Source organism: Podarcis muralis, chromosome 15, assembly GCF_964188315.1.
Source record: "Podarcis muralis chromosome 15, rPodMur119.hap1.1, whole genome shotgun sequence".
Lineage (NCBI taxonomy): Eukaryota > Metazoa > Chordata > Lepidosauria > Squamata > Lacertidae > Podarcis > Podarcis muralis.
In genome coordinates, this window is record NC_135669.1 from 2,226,055 (window position 1) to 2,250,425 (window position 24,371).

General features: G+C 44.0%; 1 protein-coding gene and 1 pseudogene across 10 annotated transcripts in view; both read left to right on the plus strand.

Annotated features, from left to right (window-relative positions):
* The window catches only part of PIWIL2 (piwi like RNA-mediated gene silencing 2), a 94,225-nt gene extending 78,644 nt beyond the window's left edge, over nucleotides 1-15,581 (plus strand). For 8 of the 10 annotated variants that reach the window (XM_077919319.1, XM_028708685.2, XM_028708689.2 and 5 more), the window contains 6 exons: nucleotides 1,095-1,214; nucleotides 1,457-1,545; nucleotides 8,977-9,082; nucleotides 10,033-10,286; nucleotides 12,124-12,231; nucleotides 14,838-15,581. In XM_077919319.1, coding sequence (XP_077775445.1) covers nucleotides 1,095-1,214; nucleotides 1,457-1,545; nucleotides 8,977-9,082; nucleotides 10,033-10,286; nucleotides 12,124-12,231; nucleotides 14,838-14,994 — 834 coding nt within the window. In that variant the 3' untranslated portion in view covers nucleotides 14,995-15,581. The remainder of the gene's footprint in view (nucleotides 1-1,094; nucleotides 1,215-1,456; nucleotides 1,546-8,976; nucleotides 9,083-10,032; nucleotides 10,287-12,123; nucleotides 12,232-14,837) is intronic. The other 2 variants (XM_028708686.2, XM_028708687.2) reach the window with 2 other exon arrangements.
* Nucleotides 15,582-15,732: 151 nt separating this feature from the next.
* LOC144325631 (pleckstrin homology domain-containing family M member 2 pseudogene) lies at nucleotides 15,733-24,123 on the plus strand (annotated as a pseudogene).
* The last annotated feature ends 248 nt before the right edge of the window (nucleotides 24,124-24,371 follow it).

A 24,371-nucleotide genomic window follows, 5' to 3' on the forward strand; every position in this document is an offset into this window, starting at 1 on the left:
CAACATTCACATAAAATAGGATGCTTCTGTGTAGTTTTCCATCGAGTTTTATTTAATATTTCCCCCACTTAACCTGCAACAACTCTAAAAGGAGCAGAGGAAAGAAGAAATATAAATGTTTTGGTTTAGAGTATGTTAAGGACTGCCTTCTTCCATATGTTTAGGGAGGTTTTTAATGTTTGATCTTTTATCATGTTTTTAGTGTTCTGTTGGGAGCCGCCCAGAGTAGCTGGGGAGGCCCGGCCAGATGGGTGGGGTATAAGTGATAAATTATTATTATATTATTATTATGTTTATCCCCACATGCTCTGTGCAGCATCTGAGGGCTTGTTCCAGATTGCCACAGCTGTGCAAGGTGTCACGGACAGTGATGAGGAGCAAGACCTTCATGTTGGTTCCCATCTTGTGAAATGCTCTTCCATATGAAAACCACCAAGAACAGATATTGTATATCTTCAGACTGGTGTATATTGTTGAAAACCGGTTTGAAATCACATTGTGATAACCAGTTCAAAATATCTGCCCTGATGATAAACTGCATGAAGCCAACTTTGCTGACTCAGCTCTCCCCTGTCTCCTGCAGGGGACAGCAAACCACAGAGCAGGCACAGACCGGGAACTTTGCTCTGGTGCCGCGGCCATAAGCTTCTTTTCCAGGCAGGCTGAAAGGTGCTGGGAGCCAAGTTTAATAAATAAATAAATAAACAAACCTTGCCACCTTTAAGCCTCTTCTTTCCTCCCTTCCTATTTCCCTTCTCCCCTTCTATCTCTCACACACCCAAGCACAGAAGGAGGGTTAGAGATCATACTAAGAATAATCTGAAGGTAAGTAAGATGATAGAGAGGAGCTTATTGTAGGTGGTCGTTCCTTGGATAGCTCAATTGGTGGAACATGAGACTCTTAAGGATTAAGAGCTCAAGAGTCTTTGGGCAAAAGATTCCTGCACTGCTGGGAGTTGGACTAGATGACTCTTATGGGCCTTTCCAACTCTACACAATAGGCTGGTTAGTGTGCAAATGGAAGGTGGATGAAGGGTGATTGGTTAATGTCTTGCTTGGTGTTAATGGTCCTCAATATGTTCTTCTTCCATCAGGTTATTAATGTTCGAACAATTACAACCAATCCTAGCAAATTTAGGAGCATAGCGCAGAAAATTCTGCTGCAGATAAATTGTAAGCTAGGTGGTGAACTCTGGGGTGTGGACATCCCTCTGGTAAGTTATATAAAAACTTACTTTTACTTGGGGAAAATTTAATTGGTAAGCATACCATAGTGAGACTTGCAGATCATGCAACAAGGTTGCAACTTTGTCTCTTTTAATTCCAGTGCTTTCTCCAGTGCAGTGTTGTTGTTTTTTTAAAAAATCTGTCTGTATTGATTGCAGTTTTGAATTATGGACACACTAACTACTGCACTGCAACAGGATTTTTTTTAAAAATTTTTTTTGCTTTCCAGAAAAAGTTGATGGCAATTGGCATGGATGTATATCATGACCCCAGTAGGGGAAAGCGTTCTGTGGTTGGCTTTGTGGCAAGCATCAATCAGTAAGTACAGTTTGTTTGGAAATACCTTTAACTTTTTGGTGTCTGGGAATGAAAGTCTGCTCCAGAACTGTGCTCACTGTTGTGTCCCAAGCAGCCATTGTTAATAGCTGTGGATGAAGATTTGAGTTCCATGTATCCTTTGACCAGTGTTTCAGAAAAGTTCAGATATAGCACAACTACTTTCTCAGAAATCAGGAAATAGCTTCACTCATTTCCAAGCCAGGATGAATTCATACCTCTTATGCAGGACTTTTTTTTCAGCCAGCACTCAGGTGGGCGTCATTGCCATTCTAAGAGAATGAGGGCAGCCTCTTTTTCTAGAAAAATAGCACTGTTCTTAGGGCTCCAGTCTCCCTCTTCATGTCTCCACTCCCCTTGCCTGTATTACACTAGAGTATAATAAGTGCCATGGCAGTGGTAGCAGGCTGGAAAGAAAAGAAATTTCATTCTCCACTCCCTCCCTGTTTTGGATGCAGTGTGGTAAGCATAGTACCCTCTGGTAAATGTAGGTTTGCCATATTTCAAAAAGTGGAAATCGGGACAGTTTTTGAACTGCTTTTAAGGAAAATTGTCAAAAACGACACTGCAGACATGGGTTGCCATATGTCCAGATTTTCTGGGGTGCTTCATCGATTTCCGCCCAGACACAGCTTCCGACCGTCGATTGCCAACTATTTCCAGGAAATTTTGGACGTAGGGCAATCCTAGGTAAATGTCTTTTCCTCAAAGGCTATTGATGTCATTTCTGGTAGGTGAGAAGGGAACCACCCTTCCTTCTCTCTGGCACTCCAGCCCAAAAAGTAGGTGAGAGTTAAAAGGAGGTTGGGGCTGGGTAGAGGGGGATCTGGGGGTGCAGAATTGAAGCTAGATAAGAGTCTGGAGGTTGTCATGGTCACCTTGCATTTAAGGCAAGCTCTATGAATGCTTGGGACTTTCAGGACATGGCACTAAATTCATTTTTGAATCTGATACCTGGGATTCTTTTTTTCTTCCCTTTTTTTTGCAAGCCCAATATACTGTATTTTTCGCTCTATAAGACGCACTTTCCCCCTCCTAAAAAGCAAGGGGAAATGTGTGTGCGCCTTATGGAGCAAATGCAGGCTGTGCAGCTTTCGCTGAAGCCAGGAGAGCAAGAGGGATCGGTACACACCAATCCCTCTTGCTCTCCTGGCTTCAGGAATAGCCTCCTGAAGCCTCCTGAGCGCGGCGGGAGCGCTCCCGCTACGCTCTGGAGGCTTCGCGTTGCTTTCGCTGGAGAGGCGCTGCACAGCTTTCCCTCTCTGCGCAGCGCCCCGTTTCTCCTCCCGCTTTGATGGAGAGGCGCTGAGCAGAGAGGGAGAGAATTTTTTTTTCTTGTTCTCTTCTAAAACTAGGTGTGTCTTATGGTCGGGTGTGTCTTATAGAGTGATATGGTAGATTGATACTGGAGTGTGGAAGGGATTTGTTTAGCTCTTCATTCTCAAAATTGTCTTCCGGCTCTGTGATGCAGTTTTCAACAGGAAAAGGGCTAATCTCTCGTCTCCCTCATCCCATGCTGCAGTCTGGATCCAGGTTGCATGTCTCCCCTCCTGTAGCTGCTGCTTTTTTCTTTTCTTTTTAAAAGGAACAGCTTTTATGCCTCCGAATACCAATTGCTGGGAATTGCAGTTAGGGACTGTTCTGTTGTGCTTAGGTTCTGCTTGCGGGCTTCCCATAGGCCTCTGGTTGGCCACCATGAGAGGAGAGTTCTGGATTAAACGGACCTTTGACCTGATCTAGTAGGCTCTTATGCTTTCATGGGATTCGAAGATTCAGCTTCACAGGTTGCTTGTATTTTAATAATCTTTGTGATTGGGTTTCCAGATGTCCTCTTATTTCCCGGACATGCACTCTTTTCCCTGATTAAAATTTCCATCTGGGCAGATTTTTTTAATTGGGCAAAATGTCGGGAGGGGGGGGTTGCTTGTTGTTGTTTGTTTGTTTGCAGTAACCCCAGAAAAAACCCCTAGTGCATTAGACTCAGATCTAAGCTAGTCTTCAACAGAGAATCACAAAACAGAGCAGCATCTTAAACTAGCTACATACTGTATAAATCCATTCTCTTGTGGCTGACTCATTGGCTCAGCTACGGGATCTTGGAGAAGGAGTCTGAGAAGGCAAGAGTTAACATCTCCCTGCCCATATGTACATGTTCAACAGTTTAATAAATTGAGATGTGCACACTGATGTTCCCAAAGATGGGAAAATGAGTCCCAATACTTTCATGTGGCAAGTAAGAAAGCAAAATGTCGTATGATTATTTGGTTGTGGAAAGTTAAGAACATTGCTACTAGCAATATATCATAGCTTCTATAGCCTACATATAGTAGGGATATTTAAAATGAAAGTCGTCATAGCAATCCGTCGTTAAAAGTAGAAGTCCAAAAGGTGTCCTCTTATTGGCTCTTCAAAATATAGTAAATCTACCTATGACATCACTGCTTTTTAACTGCATGCCTGACATCTGACAGTGGCTTGTTCCAATTGCATTGATCGCTGATTTGTTTCTAATTCATTGTGCTTATGAGCAGTGTGAACATGTTTATTCAGGAAAGCTTTGGGTGTGAATTTGCATTTGACTGCTGATAGTAGTTGCAGGTGGCGCTGTGGGTTAAACCACAGAGCCTAGGACTTGCCGATCAGAAGGTCGGCGGTTCGAATCCCCGCGATGGGATGAGCTCCCGTTGCTCAGTCCCAGCTCCTGCCCACCTAGCAGTTCGAAAGCACGTCAAAGTGCAAGTAGATAAATAGGTACCGCTCTGGCGGGAAGGTAAGCGGTGTTTCCGTGCGCTGCTCTGGTTTGCCAAAAGTGGCTTAGCCATGCTGGCCACATGACCCGGAAGCTGTACACCGGCTCCCTCGGCCTGTAAAGTGAGATGAGCGCCGCAACCCCAGTCGTCCGTGACTGGACCTAACGGTCAGGGGTCCCTTTACCTTTACTAGTTGCAGTTAGTATTTTGTCAGTATTGCTTTAGATGACTGTGTGTTGTTCATTTTTCATTATGTTTAAACTTCTGAGGCAAGGTGTCTCTTTGTGATGCATTTCCTTTGGGGTAGGTATTACAAGATAATAAAGATAATAAATGACAATTATTGCCTGCCTATATTGGAGTACAGGAGGGCAGCTTGGGCAATGAGCGTACAACTGATGGCTGATACAGTAACTCAGGGCATTTGAATACTTTAATTACTTTTTCTTGGTGTAATAGGATTCATGCTTTGTAACCCTGTCTTGTTTAACCATTAGTCAGTCAGTCAGTTTTATTGCACATAGCCAAAGGCTGCCACAATGTACACAGGATCATTCAACAATTAAAAGAAAATATGCTGAATTAATACAAAAAACTTAAAATATTTATATTATCCAGACATTACCTACTCTAAACAGAGCTATAAAAGTACCTTAATATACAGGTTAAGACATTAAACAATAAAATTTATATGCTAAAATCACCACATGGCCACTAATATATTAAAAAATAATGTTAATTAATACAATGTGCAATTATATTCGGAGTTTGGTGATAAAGATAGAATATAGCTTGATGTAAGGTAAAGGTAAAGGTACCCCTGCCCGTACGGGCCAGTCTTGACAGACTCTAGGGTTGTGCGCTCATCTCACTCTAGAGGCCGGGAGCCAGCGCTGTCCGCAGACACTTCCGGGTCATGTGGCCAGCATGACGAAGCCGCTTCTGGCGAGCCAGAGCAGCACACGGAAACACCGTTTACCTTCCCGCTAGTAAGTGGTCCCTATTTATCTACTTGCACTTAGGGGTGCTTTCGAACTGCTAGGTTGGCAGGCGCTGGGACTGAGCAACGGGAGCACACCCTGCCGCGGGGATTCGAACCACTGACCATGCGATCGGCAAGCCCTAGGCGCTGAGGTTTTACCCACAGCGCCACCCGCGTCCCTCATAGCTTGATGTAAGGTACCCCTGCCCGTATGGGCCAGTCTTGACAGACTCTAGGGTTGTGCGCCCATCTCACTCAAGAGGCCGGGGGCCAGCGCTGTCCGCAGACACTTCCGGGTCATGTGGCCAGCGTGACAAGCTGCATCTGGCGAGCCAGAGCCGCACACAGAAACGCCGTTTACCTTCCCGCTGGTAAGCGGTCCCTATTTATCTACTTGCACCCGGGGGTGCTTTCGAACTGCTAGGTTGGCAGGTGCTGGGACCGAACAACGGGAGCGCACCCCGCCACGGGGATTTGAACCGCCGACCTTTCGATCGGCAAGCCCTAGGCGCTGAGGCTTTTACCCACAGCGCCACCCGCGTCCCTCCACAGCTTGATGTAGATAGGGTCAAATAAATTCATCTCCTTTACAGTTGGTGGCTATCTTGGCTATATAATTTGCTCTAGTTTTCCTAGTGGCAGTTGCAAAGAGTGCTATACGCCAGGTCACATACTTATCTGTGTCTGTGAGGAGATATAAAATCATGTCAGAGGCATTCTGTTCAGGGGACCTTGTCATTATAGGTGCTAAAAATTGTTCTCTTGCTTCATTATATAAGGGGCAGCGCGAGATATAATGCATAAGGTCCTCTAATTCAGGGCATCCCCTAATGCAAACACATTCATTTGTTGGTATTCCTCTGTGTCTCCCATCTCTATAAGCAGAGTTTATTGTATTTAATCGTAACTCTGTAAAAGCTTTCCCAAGTTGTACAAAAGTCAGTTCGTTGAAATAAGGTGTATGTTCGTGGACCTCTCTAAGTTTAAAATATAATGGGGTGCATGTGGATGTGTACATAGAGTTTAGGTCATTTTTAGTTGCCACTGCCCTTATGGTTCATTTGAAAATATTTTTCTGGTAATATAAGGAAAGTTACTTGATCTCGGTCACTGAGAGGTCATATTTGCCCATCAGTTGGGCAGCGTGATGTGCCCAGTTTTTAAGGGGTAATCCATTCGAGAGCTCAATCAGGCATTTTTTTGGTAGCTTAGTGTTGTCCATCTGTTGAATTCTAAACCAGTAGCAGAGGATTCTTTTATCTATTTGGCTCTCTGTGCTCAACATACAAGTTTCCAACCTAACCATGGCAGATTGCATGTCTTTGGGTAAACCTAAAAGGATTCTTAAAAAATAATTCTGTGGGGATTCCAAACCAGAGACATTTGAGGTACCCCAAACCTCTGCACCATATAAAAGCTGGGCCATTGGTTTTGCTTTATAGATAGAGCTGGGTTAACCAGATTTCCAACTTTACAAGCAGCGAATTTCAAAATAGCTTTTGCTGATTTAAAGGCTTGCAGTTTAATATTGGATAGCTGTATATTCCAAGATAGTTCATAGCATAGACATAACCATTATGTCTATGCTACGAATAGTACCCGTCACTGCCTTCCTCGCATTCACATACCTATGGTTTATTTATCTTGGTTTTGTTTGACAGTGATCTGTAGTTGTACATGGACTACGTATCTGGTCATCAGATCCCATTTGGTAACATTTATTTTGCAGAATTTTGTATGACCTTTTTAAATTATTATTTTTAAAGTACAACTTCTTATAGTCTACTCATGGGAATTGATTCATAAAGGTCTAACAGGAATTGGGAAAACAAATCACTCTTCTCTTTTACACGTCATTTTAAATTCTAAGTTTGGATTTTTGCAATGAGCTTTCTGGGGCTGCCCTTCGGGATGATCTAGAGGTTGTAGCTAGTGAAAAATGTGGTAGCTTTTACTGTTCACTGGGCATAATATCAGCATTATATTAACCTGCTGCTGTACTGGCTGCCAGCTAGCTAGCTGCTGTTATGTTCAAGGTGCTGTTATTAGTGTACAGAGCCCTATCAAACTAGGGACCAGAATACCTAAAAGGTGGTCTCTCTTGGCTGATCACTCCATTCTTCAAGAAAGGGCATTCAGCAGATACCATCCTATCAGGAGGTCTGTTCTGCTATAGGGCAGAACAGTAATTCTATATTAGAATTACGCCTAGCCTTTGGAACTCCAAATACACACACACACACACACACACACACACACACACACACACCCCAGTTGGAATCTGTGGTAGATTTGAATTTATTTTATTAATGTATTGTATACACGTATGTGTTTATTTGCTTGTTTGCTAATGTATTGAAACTTTTTAATTGCTTGTCACCCAAAGGGTCTCCAAGTAACTTACAATGAAAACACATGTATACTGTACATTATACCATAGAAGGAGAGGGGGAGGGCCATATAACACATCAATATTCCATGCAATGTATTGGGGAAACAAACAAACAAATCCACCACCCCCAGAACAGTGTTTTTGTTTTTTGTAAAAAAGCAGTACACACACAATAAACAAAAGAATATTCCCACCCACTAGCAGATAAAAATAAAGCCTCAACACCCAACATCCTATTCCCTAGCCCAGAAATCATTCACATCACTCTTCCATTGTCTCCTGAGACAAATGGATGCCAGCAACATTTTTAAAATCCCCACCGAGACGTCTGGCATCAAGGTCAGTAGGTGGGTCCTCCAGGGATGGTCTGGTGTCTCCTCTCCTTCCAGGGAGGACCAGAAGCAAAAGCAAAACAGAAATATGGTAAAACTGTTCTCTGCTGCCTGCTCTGCAGTTGTTCCATCTGCTGCTGCTCTCTTGCTGCTGGTGGCAGGGCGTAAGACTGATGTGTCTGTCTGGGAATTTATCCTCCCACCCAGCTGTCTGGTGTCAAGGCCAGTTGCTGTAAATCGGGGTGAGGCAGGGGGAAGGGTAGGTCCTGCAGGGATAGTCTGGCATATTGTGTGTTTCAATTGTTTTTATATATGCAGTTGTTCCTGTCCTTGTGTATACAACTGATTTTTATGTTTTGATCATCTTCTAAATCACTTCAGGATCCCTCATGGAAAGAGATTTGAAATGAAATAATAATTGTAAACCACCATAAAGAGCAATTATGGTTAAAAGGTGAATGTGTAAAATGTTAGTGGACAAAAAGAAAATTGTAGCTGATTTACTCCACTACCACTGCAGCTATAACTAAGGTTTGTTCTTTGCTAACCACTCATGGTTTAGAGAGAGACAAATCATGAGCCCCTGTTGGATAGCACTAAGTCAAACCAGTGCTTATTTATGGATAGTGTTTTGAGAGCAGGGCCGGAGCAAAGCAGCTAAACTTTTCTTCCTGTGCATTAGCAATGCTTTTAAAGCCCTAGTTCAGCTTAACTGTGTCTTAAAGCGATGTGCAAGCTGTGCTACTCAGATTGTAAATTTAGGTTGTTTCTTGTACCATTGAATCATATAATTGCAGGAATATTAAACTACTAAAAGATAAGGAGAGAGGACTTGAGTATTGTTAGGGCACTGATAATTCTGAGAAATTACCAGAGTTTGGCCTAATTATTCATAATTAGGCTTTGTGTCTTGAATTAAACATTAGCATTTACTCCTTTTTTTCTTTCTACCACCAGCACTTTGACAAGATGGTACTCTAGAGTAGTATTCCAGCTGCCTCATCAAGAAATTGTAGACAGCCTGAAGGTCTGCTTGGTGGGTGCCCTGCAGAAGTTCCATGAGGTGAGGAAAACACAAGTTCTTTTCTGGCAGGGATGAACTACTGAGGAAAGCCTGACCAGCCTAATAACTTCCTGTACTGAAAAGAAAAAATATTTATTTGTGCTGGTCCTGAGATACCAATATGGTTGTCCTGCACACTGGTATCAGGTGCAGTATCTTACCAGTAGGAAAAGCCATCTACCCTTGTTTAGTGGGCTCCTGGCCCATTGCAGCGCTGCTTCTGTAGAATCCCACTTGTACATGAGGGGGAGAGGGTGGGGTAGCAGCCGGTCTTCGCCGCACACCCATATGGTCTTATCTGATTGCAGTGCTGTAGGGTGTTCACCTGGCTGCCCACCCCACTGCAGTACCCCTGCTGCTAGGATAAGCCCACTAGCAAAGGGAAGGTTGCCGGATGCCCCTTGTGTGACCCCCACCCCCCACCTCACTGCTTCAGGGCAAGCATGATTACATGTGAGGCTGAGAATAGCAGCTTCAGCAGTGCCACAGCTGGGTGGAGCAAGTGGCGGAATGCATGTTGGGGGGGGGCACTGAGGGTAGCCTGCCTAGGCCCTTCAAAAATTAGAGGTGCAGCTTTGCTTTTGCTACTCCTTGCTGAAATATAGATTGCAAATTTTGGGCAGGGACCTGTTTATATTGCTAATATTCTCTAGAATGTTGGTAGTGCCCTATAAACTCAAGTAACAAGTGCTGTTCTTTTTAATGGAGAGGTATAGTCACAGGAGTAACTTTCCGCAGTCTCCATACAACTTACTCTTTTTGAGTTTTTTGCAGTCAGCCATGGCACTAATTATCTTGAATGAGAGCAGAAAAGGTTACAAATAAAGACAGTGCATTTGTGTCTGTATACTGGAGGTATCTAGAGTGCCCAGAGGAGATGTTTGCCTGAGTTATCCAGGTCTCTCTGCATATATTACAACATCTTAACCTACATGTTTGGTCTCTTGAAGGTGAACCACGATCTCCCTGAAAAGATTGTAGTTTACAGAGATGGTGTATCGGATAGCCAGCTGAAAATGGTGGAGAGCTATGAAATCCCCCAGCTAGAGAAATGCTTTGAAGCTTTTGAGAATTATGAGCCTAAAATGGTGGTGATGGTTGTACAGAAGAAAATCAGTGCCAACATGTATTTGGCAGCCACTGATCACTTCTCCACTCCGTCTCCGGGTACAGTGATAGACCACACAATCACCAGCCGAGATTGGTGAGTGAAAAGCAGTCACACAGCCCTTTCTCTCCGTATTTTCACAGGCTACTCTGCTCTTTTTGTAAGAAGAATTTGTTGCTTATAGTTGATTGATTTAGATATTTGCCACAGTTTAGTGCAACATGAATAAATTGGAATGAACATTGAGTTTTGCATGCTTCCTCCTTCCATGTGGGTGGGGAAGGATCTTGAAAGTTTCTGCTTCTAGCCTTTGTTATACATATATCATGCAGACCAGGAACTGTGTTTAATCTTAAATGTGGTTCATGTCAAACAGACTAACTTCAGTAACTGGTTTGAAGATGGCTTGTTTGAAACTAGACAGTTAATGTCAAATAGAGTTGGTTGGTCCATATGACACAACAGTCCATTACTAAGTCAAAGCTTTCAAGCTTCTTGTCCCAGCCACTTGTGAAGAGGGGAAAGAGGAACATGTGTTTATTCTTGCTCATTGACATTGTGTATAGCATGTTTGTGTGTAGGTTCCTTTGCTGAAATAATCTGTCTGTTTTCTCAAACTGTTAAACCAAAATGTACTCTCCTGTAACTTAAGTCCATTAAATGAGTCTGTCCTTTGGGGCATCCGAGAAGTCTTTACTATCTTCTGTGTGACAGCCCTTGGAGTATTTGAAAGATGCTTTGGTTCCCCCCCCCCCTCAGTCTTCTTTTCCCTCCAGTGCTCTTAAGCTTTCCTCATAGGGTTTGTTTTCCAAACCAACACTTGAAAGTCTTTGTTGCCCTCCTCTGAACCCAATTCCATCTTCCCACCACCATAGAATAAATCAGGTGAAGTGTGGCATGCTAGAACTATGTAGTCAGGTTACATAATGTACCTCAATATCAACTTTTACTCTTTAATCCAGAGGTTTCCAGTCTTTGGCAATAACCCTTCTGGAGTTCTTCATTGAACATCTTAAAGATTTGTGTATGAAACTTCTCACTAGGTTGAAAATCTTTAGGTGGTCTCCTTGGCAGACTAGATACTATGACACCCTCTGTCTTCCTGGTATCTGTGCCAGTCAAACTGGTGTTCATCTCTGCACTCTTTCCCTTTTTGATAGAGGAAAGAGCCATAAATTTAACCTGATGGGAATAAAAAGCTGCTCATCGGCAGCTGTGACAACAAGTTGTAAATTACTATGCCTATGTGGCTAGATATCAAATTTTCCTCTGGGGAAAAAATAATTTGGCTTTAACTAAGCTACCTGAAGAGCATAGTGCTTCTCAAGTCTACCTGAATGCCTCCAAGCCAACCAGACAACATGGCCAGGCACATGGGAAGTGGTGGCCACTGGTCAGTGATTTCCCTCTCCCTTAAGGGCTGTACATGACAAATAACCAGTCTTGCAATGTGATCAACAGGTAAGGATCTTCTCTTTTGTTGGCAAGGGGCTTTTTAAAGTCAGCACCGACAGTGCCCTCAAGAAGGTGTTGGGGAAGGGCTGCTGCTCATTAGCAGAGCACATGGTTTGCATGTGAAACCTCCCAGGTTCAGCTGCTGGCATTTCTTGGTAGGGCTGCAGAAAATCCTGTAAACACCAGGAGAAGTATTGCGAGTAAATGTAGACAGTTGTGATCTAGATGGCCTAATGGTATTGAATAAGCCCCTGTTTCCCAAATTCTTTTTGAGGGATTGAAGAATTGAGTTGGTTCCTCGCTTGCTTGCTTGCTTGCTTGCTTGCTTGCTTGCTTGCTTGCTTGCTTGCTTGACTATCTTGTGTGCTGCTTGTAAATAAAAAATATATCTTTATTGATATATATATTGTGTGTGTGTGTGTGTGTGTGTGTATGTATATGTATATATTGATAGCATTTTTTAAAAAATTATTCTTAGGGTGGATTTTTACTTGATGGCTCATTATGCACGACAAGGTTGTGGCATTCCAACTCACTATGTCTGTGTAAGAAATACTGCCAACCTCAGTCCTGACCACCTGCAGAGGTGAGTGCATTTCATGTTTTAGATGTAATCTCTTAATTCCTCTTAGGGATTTGTGTGTGTGTGTGTGTGTGTGTGTGTGTGTGTGTGTGTGTGCTTTTAGTTCACATGTACAGAAAGTAATATATAAATATTTATATCATTACTTTTTAAAACATTAGAAATCGGGTGTTTTCTCATGTCTTGCCATTGCAAGTATTATACTGCTGCTCTGATAGTGAGATGGTCCTTTGACTAGGGTGAACAGTTGAGTGTGCCGAATAATGGCTCTAAGGATAACCCATCTGGAGGCTTGGGCTTTGACTAGCTTGCTGTTGGTGAGGATATGCTTTGCCAAAGTGAAAGATCAGGGGCTCACCTTGTGCCAACTTTAATGTCTTTCAGCACCAGCCAAATTCTTTTGGTTGGTTTTCTGCTGTATTTTTTGTGATTTTAGATGCTCTAGGTCCATGGGGTTAATTTGATTGCTCCCTTTATTATATTATTACATGATTTTGTCTGATTGCGAATCCCTACTCCAAATACTTGTCCTATTTTTGTACATCTTCTGGTTTTATTGGTTTTGTTCTTTTTATTTCTTTTAATTGTTTGTTGCTCAGATAACTCTAATCATAGGATGACTGATACATGTAGTAAATTTTATAAAACAAATGTCTAAGAAATTAGAGTTGACTTCTGAACCTTTACTCTGCTAAACTGAGGGTGGGGAATCTCTGATCTGTGGGTCAGGGTGTTCAAGTTGGCCCGTGAGGCCATTTCCCCCAAACCACACCTAACCATCAGCTGGTGTCATTCAGGATATCATTTGATAGGCAGGGTTAAATCCTACATTGACTGTGCAATCCTACACCCAGTAGCCAAACAGAGCAGGATTTAACTGTCATTGAACCCTGCTCAGTTTTGCAAGGGGTTTGCACAGAATCCCTTGCAAAATCAAAGCGGCAAAAACCATCTTGCACCTGCCATTGTAACATCAGGTGATTGATAGGTAGGCAGCCCCACCCACCTGTCAAATAAGACTGCTGAGGCTGATCCTGATAGGGGTCAGGCCTGTGGAGTCAGAAAGGTTCCCCACCCCTGCCCTGAGCTATCAGAGTAAAAGAGGTGGCTCAATAATGCTTAACACTGAAGCTCCTAAATTAATCATCCTGTCTGAACAGCAGGTATCTTACCTGGCACTGCATTTTACTCTTTCACATCTGTCGGCCTCAGTTTGGCTGAGATCCTTGTAGAATCATTTCCAGAAATACTTTCCTTGCTTGGAATTGAACTGGAAGACAGCACTCTAGTTGTGCATGCTTCTCTCGTCTTCCTCCCTGTACCTATGGATATTGGAATGCACATTGGATAGCAGTGGAGCAGTATATTCATAGAACTAACCGTGGCCATGATCCTGAAGTTCTTAACCCTATGATAAAGTGACTAGTGTTGCCCAGAACTGAATTGGATTAAGTATGGAGAAACTCTGATTTGAAGATCACCAGAATAATGTGAATAATGAAAATAATATATAAAGTGTCTTTCTGATGAAGCACTGTGCAAATTAAACCAAACTCTTGCATCTTGCATCTAGGGGCTCCACATAGCGCCTAAAGTAGTTGTCTGGTATAATTAATGGCACTTCTTAAGTCTGACAACTTCTCCTGTCACCTCTTAAATGGCCCCTAAAATATCCCCTCTTTCTCCCTTACTTCCCACTTTGCTCATCAGTACTGCTTTTGCCACCTTCTCCCTTGTCCTTTGTTTGGGTTACTCCCCCATTACTTTTTCCTTCCCATTTCCCTTTGTGTTTCTTGTTAATTGTAAGGAGAGCTCTGCAGCTTTTAATTCCATGTGCAGGTATGCAGGTTGGGTTTGATTTAAATCACGATTTAAATCACTACTCAGTAAGACTTGATTTAAATCATTTTTTACAGAAAGACTCATTCTTGCTGGTAAAATCTTAATATTTACAACCAGATGAAGGCTTCATTTTTGGAATAATAAATTTTTACAGTTATATCAAAAATTACTGATTTTGTTATACTATTAGAAATACATCGACAGATAATTATGAAATTATTGTGAGGTTTAATAAGTTAACTGTTTATATTTGGACAATTTTTCTGCTGTACTTCATTGGAAGGAGAAAAATAATCATTTTCTTAATAACAATTTAGACAATTCATTTAACTAAAACAGTAATATTATAGCATATTTATCCATGTTTGTTAACCAATGTGGTTAAACAATCTAAAAAAAACTTAGACTGAGTTTTAGCACACATGTAAAACTTAAAACAAATCCTTATTTCCTGATGAATAGCCTTTGAACTATAATGTAACTTAAATAGAAAACTATCTGATTTAAATAAAAATAGAAATAGAAAAATCTGATTTAAATAAAAAAAATCTGATTAAACTAAAAAAAAATATCCGATTTTTTAATTTTAAATCATTGTTTTTTATCCACCTTGCAGACATATTTTCCTAGGGCTTTATCAGCACAGTCACTGTTAAAGGTCAATCCTTCCTTCTAGAACGGGGGGGGGGGGGAGTTTCCAGAGAATAAGGTTGATATTCTGTTGGGGGGTGGGAATTATCCTCTCTCCCTCCCACCTTTTTTAACAGGCTGACCTTCAAGCTTTGCCACATGTACTGGAATTGGCCAGGAACCATCAGAGTGCCAGCTCCTTGCAAGTATGCTCACAAGTTGGCCTTTCTCTCAGGTCAAATTCTACACCATGAACCAGCAATTGAGCTCAGTGAAAAGCTCTTCTTCCTATAGTTTCTCCAGCCAGTTGACTCCAGCCAGGAGCATGGAGAAGGCAGTCCCCCAAGGCAGAGATGAGGAGAAAATCTCTTCCTGAATCACCCTGTTGGACAGCAGATACTGCCCTTGGACCACTAACACACACGTGAGCTCTGCAGTAGCTGTTAGCGTCCTCAGTCCTATGCATGTTTACTTCAAAGTGAATCCCCAACTATTCTTCAAATTTCAGCAGTTTGTAACAAGTAATAAATGGTAACCTAATTTCAGCAAAATAGCTAATAGCTGGCAACTATTTTAACTATGTGAATATTGCCTGGAATTTTCATTTTTGTGTTATTGTGTATGTTCAGTTAATACATATCTTGCTTTAGTTTTAATAGGTGGTTATAATACTAGAAAACTTTTTTAAAAACAACAACCCATGGACATTCCCCAAGTATCTAAAGATTTTTCAGTTGGATTATTTAACGGTTTTTTTCCTATAGTTATATACTTTAACCTTAATACTATCATGTTCTTAAAAAGGAAATGTGTCTTTTCTCTCTTTTTGTTAAAGGTAAAAATTCCTTTGTTAGGCTGGAATAAAAACAAAACTTTCTATATTTATCTGGCTGAACTAACTTTATGTAGTCTCCATACCACTAAATGCCTGTTTTTGCAAGTTGCTCTGTATTAACTATGTAGATTGTGAGTTGTTTAACATAGTTAAATCTCTGAAATGAAGAATATTTTCAACTGGATTTCAGATGCATCGCCAAAGATCGAGGCGGGTTGGGGCTGCTGATTCTTCTAGACCTGTCAGCAGCCTTCGACATGGTTGATCACGAACTCCTGGACCACCGCCTTGCCGACGTGGGGATCCAGGGCACAGTCCTTCAGTGGCTGCGCTCGTTTCTCTCTGGTTGGAGACAGAGGGTGGCACTTGGGGGGGGGGGGGAATTGTCATCGCGCCACTCCTTGGTGTGTGGAGTGCCTCAGGGTGCTATACTGTCCCCTATGCTTTCCAACATCTTTATGCGCCCCCTCGCCCAGCTTGTCCGGAGTTTGGGGTTGGGCTGCCATCAGTATGCTGATGACACCCAACTCTATCTGTTAATGGATGGCCAGATGTTTGGAAGCTGTGGCTGGATGGTTACGTGGGAGCCGGTTGAAGTTAAATCCTTCGAAGACAGAGGTCCTCTGGCTGGGTTGGGACGATATGGGCTTGGGGGGGCAACTCCCATCTCTTGCGGGGGCGCAATTAGTGCCAGCACCGTCCGTTAAGAGTTTGGGTGTAATCTTCGACACCCCCCTTTCCATGGAGGCGCAGATTGCAGCTATAACAAAGGCGGCACTCTTTCATCTCCGCCAAGCTAAGCAGTTGGCTCCTTACCTCTCTCGCCCTGACCTAGCCACTGTGATCCACGCGACGGTCACCTCCAGACTGGATTATTGTAACTCGCTCTATGTGGGGCTGCCCTTGAGACTGACCCAGAAACTCCAGCGGGTGCAGAATGCCGTGGCAAGACTCCTTACGGGGTCCTCACTGCGAGATCACATTCACCCGGTGCTATACCAGCTGCATTGGCTCCTGGTGGAGTACAGGATCAGGTTTAAGGTGCTGGTTTTAACCTTCATAGCCCTATACGGCCAAGGACCCTTGTACCTACGGGACCGCCTCTCCTGGTATGTCCCACAGAGGAACTTACGGTCTTCAAACAAAAACATCTTGGAGGTCCCAGGCCACAGAGAGGTTAGGCTGGCCTCAACTAGAGCCAGGGCTTTTTCGGCTGTGGCTCCGATCTGGTGGTACGCACTGTCACAAGAGACTAGGGCCCTGCGGGATCTTTCCGCAGGGCCTGCAAGACAATGCTGTTCCACCAGGTCTTTGGCCAGGGCACAGCCTGACTCCCTCCTTTGGCAATCCTCACAGAACTCTAGCCCAATGGTTGCCATTAATCTGATTGGAATTAATTTTATAATGAAATGATTTTAGAATGTTTTATCATTTTACTGTTAGCTGCTCTGAGCCCGGCTTCGGCTGGGGAGGGCGGGATATAAATATATTATTATTATTATTATTATTATTATTATTATTATTATTATTATTATCCTGGATATCCATACTCACTGTGTGGCCAGTATAGTTACAGCAAGCTTTGGGGTTGAAGCAGGCTAAATATTCAAATAAAGAAATTACAAATCTACATTGGCTAGCTAGCTTTTCACAATTCATAAAGTTTTTACAGGAGGGGGCAGTGTAGTGCCAGAAACGTTGGGTAAGTTACTGGTTGGCATAGAATGTAGGCATCCACCCAAAAGCTAAGGCTCCCTAATTATTGCTAGGCAATAGTGCAAAGTTGTGCCTGCCTTCAGCCGATAGAAAGCAAGCTTTCAGTGGAAGCATGTGTGGCTACAGTTCTAACCCAACTCCCTAAGTATACTTTAAGATACCTGCTTTGCCTAATGTGCCTACTATCTAAATCATGTGGATGTGTGATATAAAACTTTCTTACTACCCTGTCTTCCAACCAGGTGTGGCAAGCAGGAGTCAGAGCAGTTTCATTATGAAGGGGTGACTTGAGCTAAGCTTCAGCTGGCCCCTTGTAAGCACAAGCCTATTATGCTTTGCTGTCTGCAAACAATTGTGTTTCTTTCTGTAAACTCCTAGCCCCGCTCCCCCCAAAACTGGGAGAAACAGCTTGGCTATTCAATTTATTTTCTTTGCTTATTTCATAAAATTTATACAATGCTTGAGTGACTTAAAAAAGAAAACCTCAAAGCAGTTTACAATGAGCTTCCACACATCCTTAAGAAGGAGCAAAGAATGGACAACTCCAACGGCTGGCCTGTGCATTCTCCTCATTGCGGTACTACTCTGCCCAGGACTGCAAGCTGTTTGCCTTCAGAAAATGGGTATGGAGAATGGTAGTTTCCCTCAACACTTAAGGAAGGAGTGGCCCTGGGGGACCCTCAGGTCGAAGGGAATGAGGGGGCCACAATGCCAGGGGAGCATCCTTGCTGTTGGGGCAATGGCAGCCGCAGGGGTCTCCACCTGAGGAATGCACCAGCCATGGAGCCTCCTGGGCAGGGCAGGGATCGCATCCTAGAGAACATCTCACTCTCCATCAAGAAGTTTCAAAGCTACTTCGTTGTTTGCAAGGATGAAACTCCAGCCATTGGGAACCACATCAAGGTCCTGCAGCAGCTCTATGAGCACCTTGACCATGCGTTGCTGTATGGGCTCCAAGATCTCCCTTCAAGCTCCTTGGCCTTTCAAACTGTCTGGGCAGGAGAGGCCCCCTCGGAATTGAGGGGGTTTCAGCCCCCATGGATTTCTCCTGCTTTTGCATTGAGAGTCCAAATGCTCCTGCAGCAGGTGGGGACCACCATGGCACTGCAGGGAGGGGCCAACTGCCACATGTTCCTGGTGGCCTTCAAGCTGCTGGAAAAGAGGAGGAAGGAGGAAGAGCAGAAGCAGAAGAAGAGAGAGGTGGACCACTCATAGCAGTGGACTTGCAGGAGGAGGAGGTAGAGGCGGTGAGTGTGGAGGCCCTCAGTAGGCTAAGGGGAGACAGGGCCAGCCCCTCTCCAAGCAGCGCCATGAGAAGACAACCAGGGAAGCCCTTCCGAGACAACCCACCCCTCCCGAGTTCAGGGTAGACAACAACTACTTTTTGCTTCTGATGTTCCATGTTTTGGAGAATGAGGGGAACTTCTAGCATTTCTATGTGCTGCTGACCGACTGCTACATCTACCTCTGCCGCAAAGGAGCCACTGAAAAGCCGGACATGGTAGAGGAGGCAGTTTCCTATAATGAGGAGGACTGGATCTCATTGGGCCTGGATCAACAGATGAGGAACTTGGTCTTCACCAACCGCAGGAAGCAATTCCTTATGGACATGGCTGACATCACCCTGACCAAGTTTTTCCTGGTGTACCTGCAAGTCATCCATGTTCAAAGGTTGCTTGCTGGGAGCCACCCTGTGCCAGCACCCTGCCGGAAACTGCCATGGAGAAGTTGTCATTGGCCAAGTTTGTGGTTCAGGAATCTAAGCAAGAGACCTTGGGTGTGATAGTCTGCTTCTATGGCCTGATCCACTGGGAAGACCCCATGGACACGACTTTGGGACTGGTCCCCTTGGGCTACATGATGGCTGAGCACCCCATCACAAGGCGCCCTGAACTATAAGGCAGGCACCAACTACCTGGGCAAGGAGAAGTGGAAGACTGCTACCTGGTCCCCAGCAACTTCATCTTGTATCAATTGCTGGCCACTGCTAAGTTGGCAGGCATGGTCTTTGTCTCTACAGAGGCTGGCCAGGAATACTGTACCTTGGAATTTGCCCAGGACTGCAAGCTGTACGTGCCCTCCTGCGTGCTCTATTTTAGCTGCACAGTGGAACTGGAGAAGTTCCTTCTGGTGTTGGACACTATGTGGAAAAGCACCTACCAGGTCAACCTTCTGCACAAGCTGATTCAGGACAGCTCTGTCTGGAAGAAGTGCGAAGATGCCCTGAGCTTGATCCACAGCACCTGGCAGTGGATTGGCAGCCTGTGCTGTGGGTGGGCTTCCTGGGACCCCTGTTATTAGCCTACTGGCAGGCAAGGAGCTGCCAGGCAAGAACTCTGCAGGAGCCTCTTGGTGTTGGCCTTCTTCACAAGCCAGAGGCTGCTTGAAGCTAGGGCTGCTTAGCTGCCAGCAGAACCCAGCTGGAGACAAAGGGGGCCGGGGTGGGGGCCGGGGCGCGTGCACAAACACACACACATAAAATAGGCCAACAAACAACTGTAATCCTCAAGCAGCTACCACCAGGGCCAGATCCTGTAGCATCTCGCCTTCTCTTGCTGCATCTTGGCTGGAGGTTACAGTGCAAGGGCTGCTAGCAGTGGTGAGCAGGAGTGGCTTGTCGATGCTCAGCTGGCAGCCTCTCCCATGCCCTCTGCTCCTTTGGGGAGCAGGCTGCGGGTCCTCCTTTTTGAAGATGGTAAACTCTTATTCATGCTCTGGGCAGGGAGGTCTGGAACTGTTCCACACTTAATATGTCAGACACCCTGCCAGGTCTTGCCCCACTTTCACCCCACCTTGAGGTACAGACAAACCTTCGCTTGCTGCTCTTCCACCTCTCCTTAGTCCCTCTCTCTGGATGTTGTCTTTTTGTGACAGGATCTCCACCTGTTTCTAGCCCCTCTGCCCTGGTCTCGGCAGGCTAATGGGCAAATCTGGCGCAGTGGATTGAGCCTCTGCCATTTCCTTAACAAAGCTGAGAGATTAGGAGGAAGTTCCTGCAGCTGCTGCTTCCTCTGCTAGGCCAGCCGGTGACTCTCTGTCCCCAGGCTTCCCTGGGCGGAGTGGAGTTTCTGAGTAAAGGGCCTGTTGCAAGGAATGGGCTTTGATGTGCTGAGGTTCATCCACTTCTCTCCTCCCCTCCTAGCCCCACTGCAAACCAAAGAAGCTTCCTCGCCTGGGGGGGGTGTGTGTCTGCCCTGGCCGCTGCTGGTGCCCACAGAGTCTGTGCGGATCCTGCCTCTTCACATTCCTGTTCTATAGCAGGAGGGGAGTCCCTCTGTGCCTCTTCCTCCTGACTGGATTTAGATAATAAGGTAATACAGTGGTACCTCGGGTTAAGTACTTAATTTGTTCAAAAGGTCCGTACTTAACCTGAAACTGTTCTTAACCTGAAGGATGCCACCAGAGCCCGATTTCCGTTCTCATCCTGAAGCAAAGTTCTTAACCCGAGGTACTATTTCTGGGTTAGCGGAGTCTGTAACCTGAAGTGTCTGTAACCCGAGGTACCACTGTACTGCTGGGGGACCTAGAGGCCATGGCAGGGAGGTGGGTGAGTGCTGCTAATCTGTTTATGCCCCCCCTTTATGAGAACAAATCTGTATGAAGCAGGGGCCACATTGGTTATCCCAGCCATGATATGTTCTCCATGGATAAGCATAGTTCAAGCTTTATTTGACTGACAAGTGTTTTTTTTTAAAAAGCTGTTGGCATTTTAAGTTCCTTTATTTTAACAGAGATGAGACTATGATATGCGTTCATTCAGGGGTCTTCCCCGTCCCCCGAAGGTGGCCTGTGTGGCAGAATGTACCTGTAGATACATCTCCATCCTACCATGTAATAAAGAAAAAAAGGAAGGAGTGTGAGTTGTGTTTACTTGGTTGCTGGAGACCTCTGGTGTTTCAAACTGCAGCAGTCTTCTCTGTCCTCTCCTGTTTCTCAGAGGAGGGGGGGGCGGTGTTGCAGTCCCTTGCTCTGATTCTAAGCTGGGCACACACATATTGGATGTATACATCCAAACAGTTGGGTGTCCCCCACCCCACTCCCACCCAGCCCCATTTGTTAAGTACAGCATTGGGAGCAGGGACATGTGAACACTCCTGGGGAAATATTGGCTAGAAGAATTTCATTTAAACTTTCTCAAGATGCTTCTGTTGAAGCAGTTCTCAATAAACATTCTCATGTTGCATTTTGGCAAAATTTGGTGACCATCTAAACATGTTGACTCTGAAATTCTTCAGGTGCTAATGAGAGAACAGAAAGATAAATGTGTCTACTGTAGAACACACTTTTACACTATTACACTGTTGGCATAGTTGAAGCTTACAAAGCATTGGGGACTTTAAGAGATACAGTGTTACCTTTAACTGAAAGGTTGCATTTGGACTTCGTGTTCATGGAGGTGGGATAATCAACCATTTCTTCTTCCAAAGCCTTGCAAAGGAGGCTTGCAGGGTTGCAGTATAGCAGTTCTATACAAAATACCTCACTTCAAGAGGATCCATGATTGGCTTTTGGCTGAAGCCAGTTTTGATAGAGACTTTGTCATATAGAAAATTGAATATTGAGCTGTGAGTTTTGCTCATTCATCTAGATAGTTCTGCTGGGCAGCTCCTTTGCTATATGTTGCCTCAAAATACTTCTTGGCAAAGGGGTTTTGCTGCCCGGAATTACTGTACACTTTCCATCTGATTATTTGCTAAGCCAGTGCTTTAGGTGTTACTTTAAAAGAGGCTGGTTTCTAAGTGCTAAAAAAACCAGACAGGGAGTGTTTTGCTTAGCAAGTTTATGGTTTTCCCTGAACAATAATTTATTTATCTAATTTCCTTGATCCTAGTATCTAGAAAACAAAAATTCCTCATGCAGTTAAATTCCATAGTTTGGTTAATAATTTACCCTTTCTGCCTAGTTTAATATACTACTGATAGTGCCTTATCAAATTTTATTCTCCAATACTGCCCCTACCCATGAACTTTGATCAGGCTTACTTAAATATAATAAACAGCAGATACAGATGAGTATTTTTGCAGGAGAGAACCATCAAGATTTGGAAACTGTGATGATTCCTAGCTAGAAGAATAGAAAGAAGATCTAAGGGGGAAGTGATGGAAAGAGTGGTTTACACTAAAAATAATAATAAAAAGAAACAGGCAGAAATAACTGAGGTGGCTAAAGACATAGGGGTGCAGAGCCTCTCTTTGGAGATCTGATGGTTTGGTATCTTGGAGCAGTGCCTGATATTTGCCTATATTTATACTCTGCTTGTAGATTTGTAAATAAGTATTACGAAGACGTCATAAATCTCCAGTGTTCTGTCATCTATAGGAAACTAAACTCTGCAACATTGCCTAAAAGAGCTTCTGTTGGCTTTGATAAGTTGGAAGCACTGGTTCTGGAATGCACGGAGGGTTATGCTTAAATAAATCTTGTTATAGGAAGTACTAATTATCACTAGGTACAATCCTGGCTACAATCACTGGATTCCTGAGTATAATTCATCACAAAGCTCTTCGTTGCAAACCCAGTTTAAATGAGTAGCAGCTGTATAAACACACAGTGGTGGCTTTCAGTGTAAACTGTGCAAGAGATCTTACTGTCTCTCACTCTGCTACCCTTAATGGGGTCCAAAGGTGTTTTTACCTTGTTTCATGGGCCATTGCTGAATTGTAGAGAATTTTGCGTGCACAGAAGCCTGAATTCAGTCTCCAGTATCCCCGGTTAAAGCAACATTGGTCACAGTACTGGAGAAGGAAGATTTCACCTGTGAGATTGTGAAGAACTACCAGTCAGAGTAGACCATAATAATATGCTGGTTAGACCAATGGTGTGAGTGGGGCAGCTTCATATTTTGGCCATCTCTGCCAGCATGAAAGCTTGGATACAGTACTTCAAGTTAAGTGTCTTTTTAAATCCCAAAGTTTTTAAACACTTCGAAACTGAACTGTATTCCATTCACAAAAGATTAGATTGTTCTTTGATTTATTTATTTGTTGTTGTTGTTTTAAGGTGTAATGCAATTCAGCTTTTGATGGATTTGATATTTATTGTCATTGATTGTACACCAAATTAACAATCTCAGAAAATTAGAATATTAAATATCAGCAAAACAAGGACTGCAAATAGAGCAATATTGGACCTCTGAGAAGTAGAAGCATGCATATGTACTCAGTACTTGGTTTGGGCCCCTTTTCCATCAATTACTGCCTCGATGCGGCGTGGCATGGATGCGATCAGCCTGTGGCACTGCTGAGGTGTTACGGAAGACCAGGGTGCTTCAATAGCAGCCTTCAGCTCTTCTGCATTGCTCGGTCTCATGTCTCTCATCTTTCTCTTGGCAATGCCCCATAGATTCTCTATGGGGTTCAGGTCAGGCGAGTTTGCTGGCCAATCAAGGACAGTAATCCCATGGGCATTGAACCAGGTTTTGGTACTTTTGGCAGTGTGGGCACGTGCCAAAGTCCTGCTGGAAAATGAAGTCAGCATCCACATAAAGCTTGTCTGTGCTCCAAAATCTCCTGGTAGACGGCTGCGTTGACCCTGGACTGAATGAAGCACAGTGGACCAACACCAGCTGATGACATGGCTCCCCAAATCAACACAGACTGTGGAAACTTCACACTGGACTTCAAGCATCTGGCATTATGTGCCTCCCCATTATTCTTCCTGACTCTGGGTCCTTGGTTCCCAAATGAGATGCAAAAGCTGCTCATCAGAAAAGAGAATTGGGGAGCCATGTCATTCCCTACCCCTCATTTAGACAAATGTTTCCTAAACTTGTGTTCCCTATGATACACACTTCTCACCACTGAAATAGAATTCCTCTAAAAGAGGAAAAGGTTTGGTTTTCAGAGTGTAATGTCTCTCTCTCTCTCTCTCTCTCTCTCACACACACACACCCCCACACACACACCCACACACACACACACCCTACCTGGTAGAACGTGGGCACTTGGTTTCTGTGTGAGTCACAGTTGCTGACTGAAAGACAAGTCCAGAATACAGTGGTACCTCGAGTTACATACGCTTCAGGTTACAGACTCTGCTAACCCAGAAATAGTACCTCGGGTTAAGAACTTTGCTTCAGGATGAGAACAGAAATCGGGCGGCGGCAGCAGGAGGCCCCATT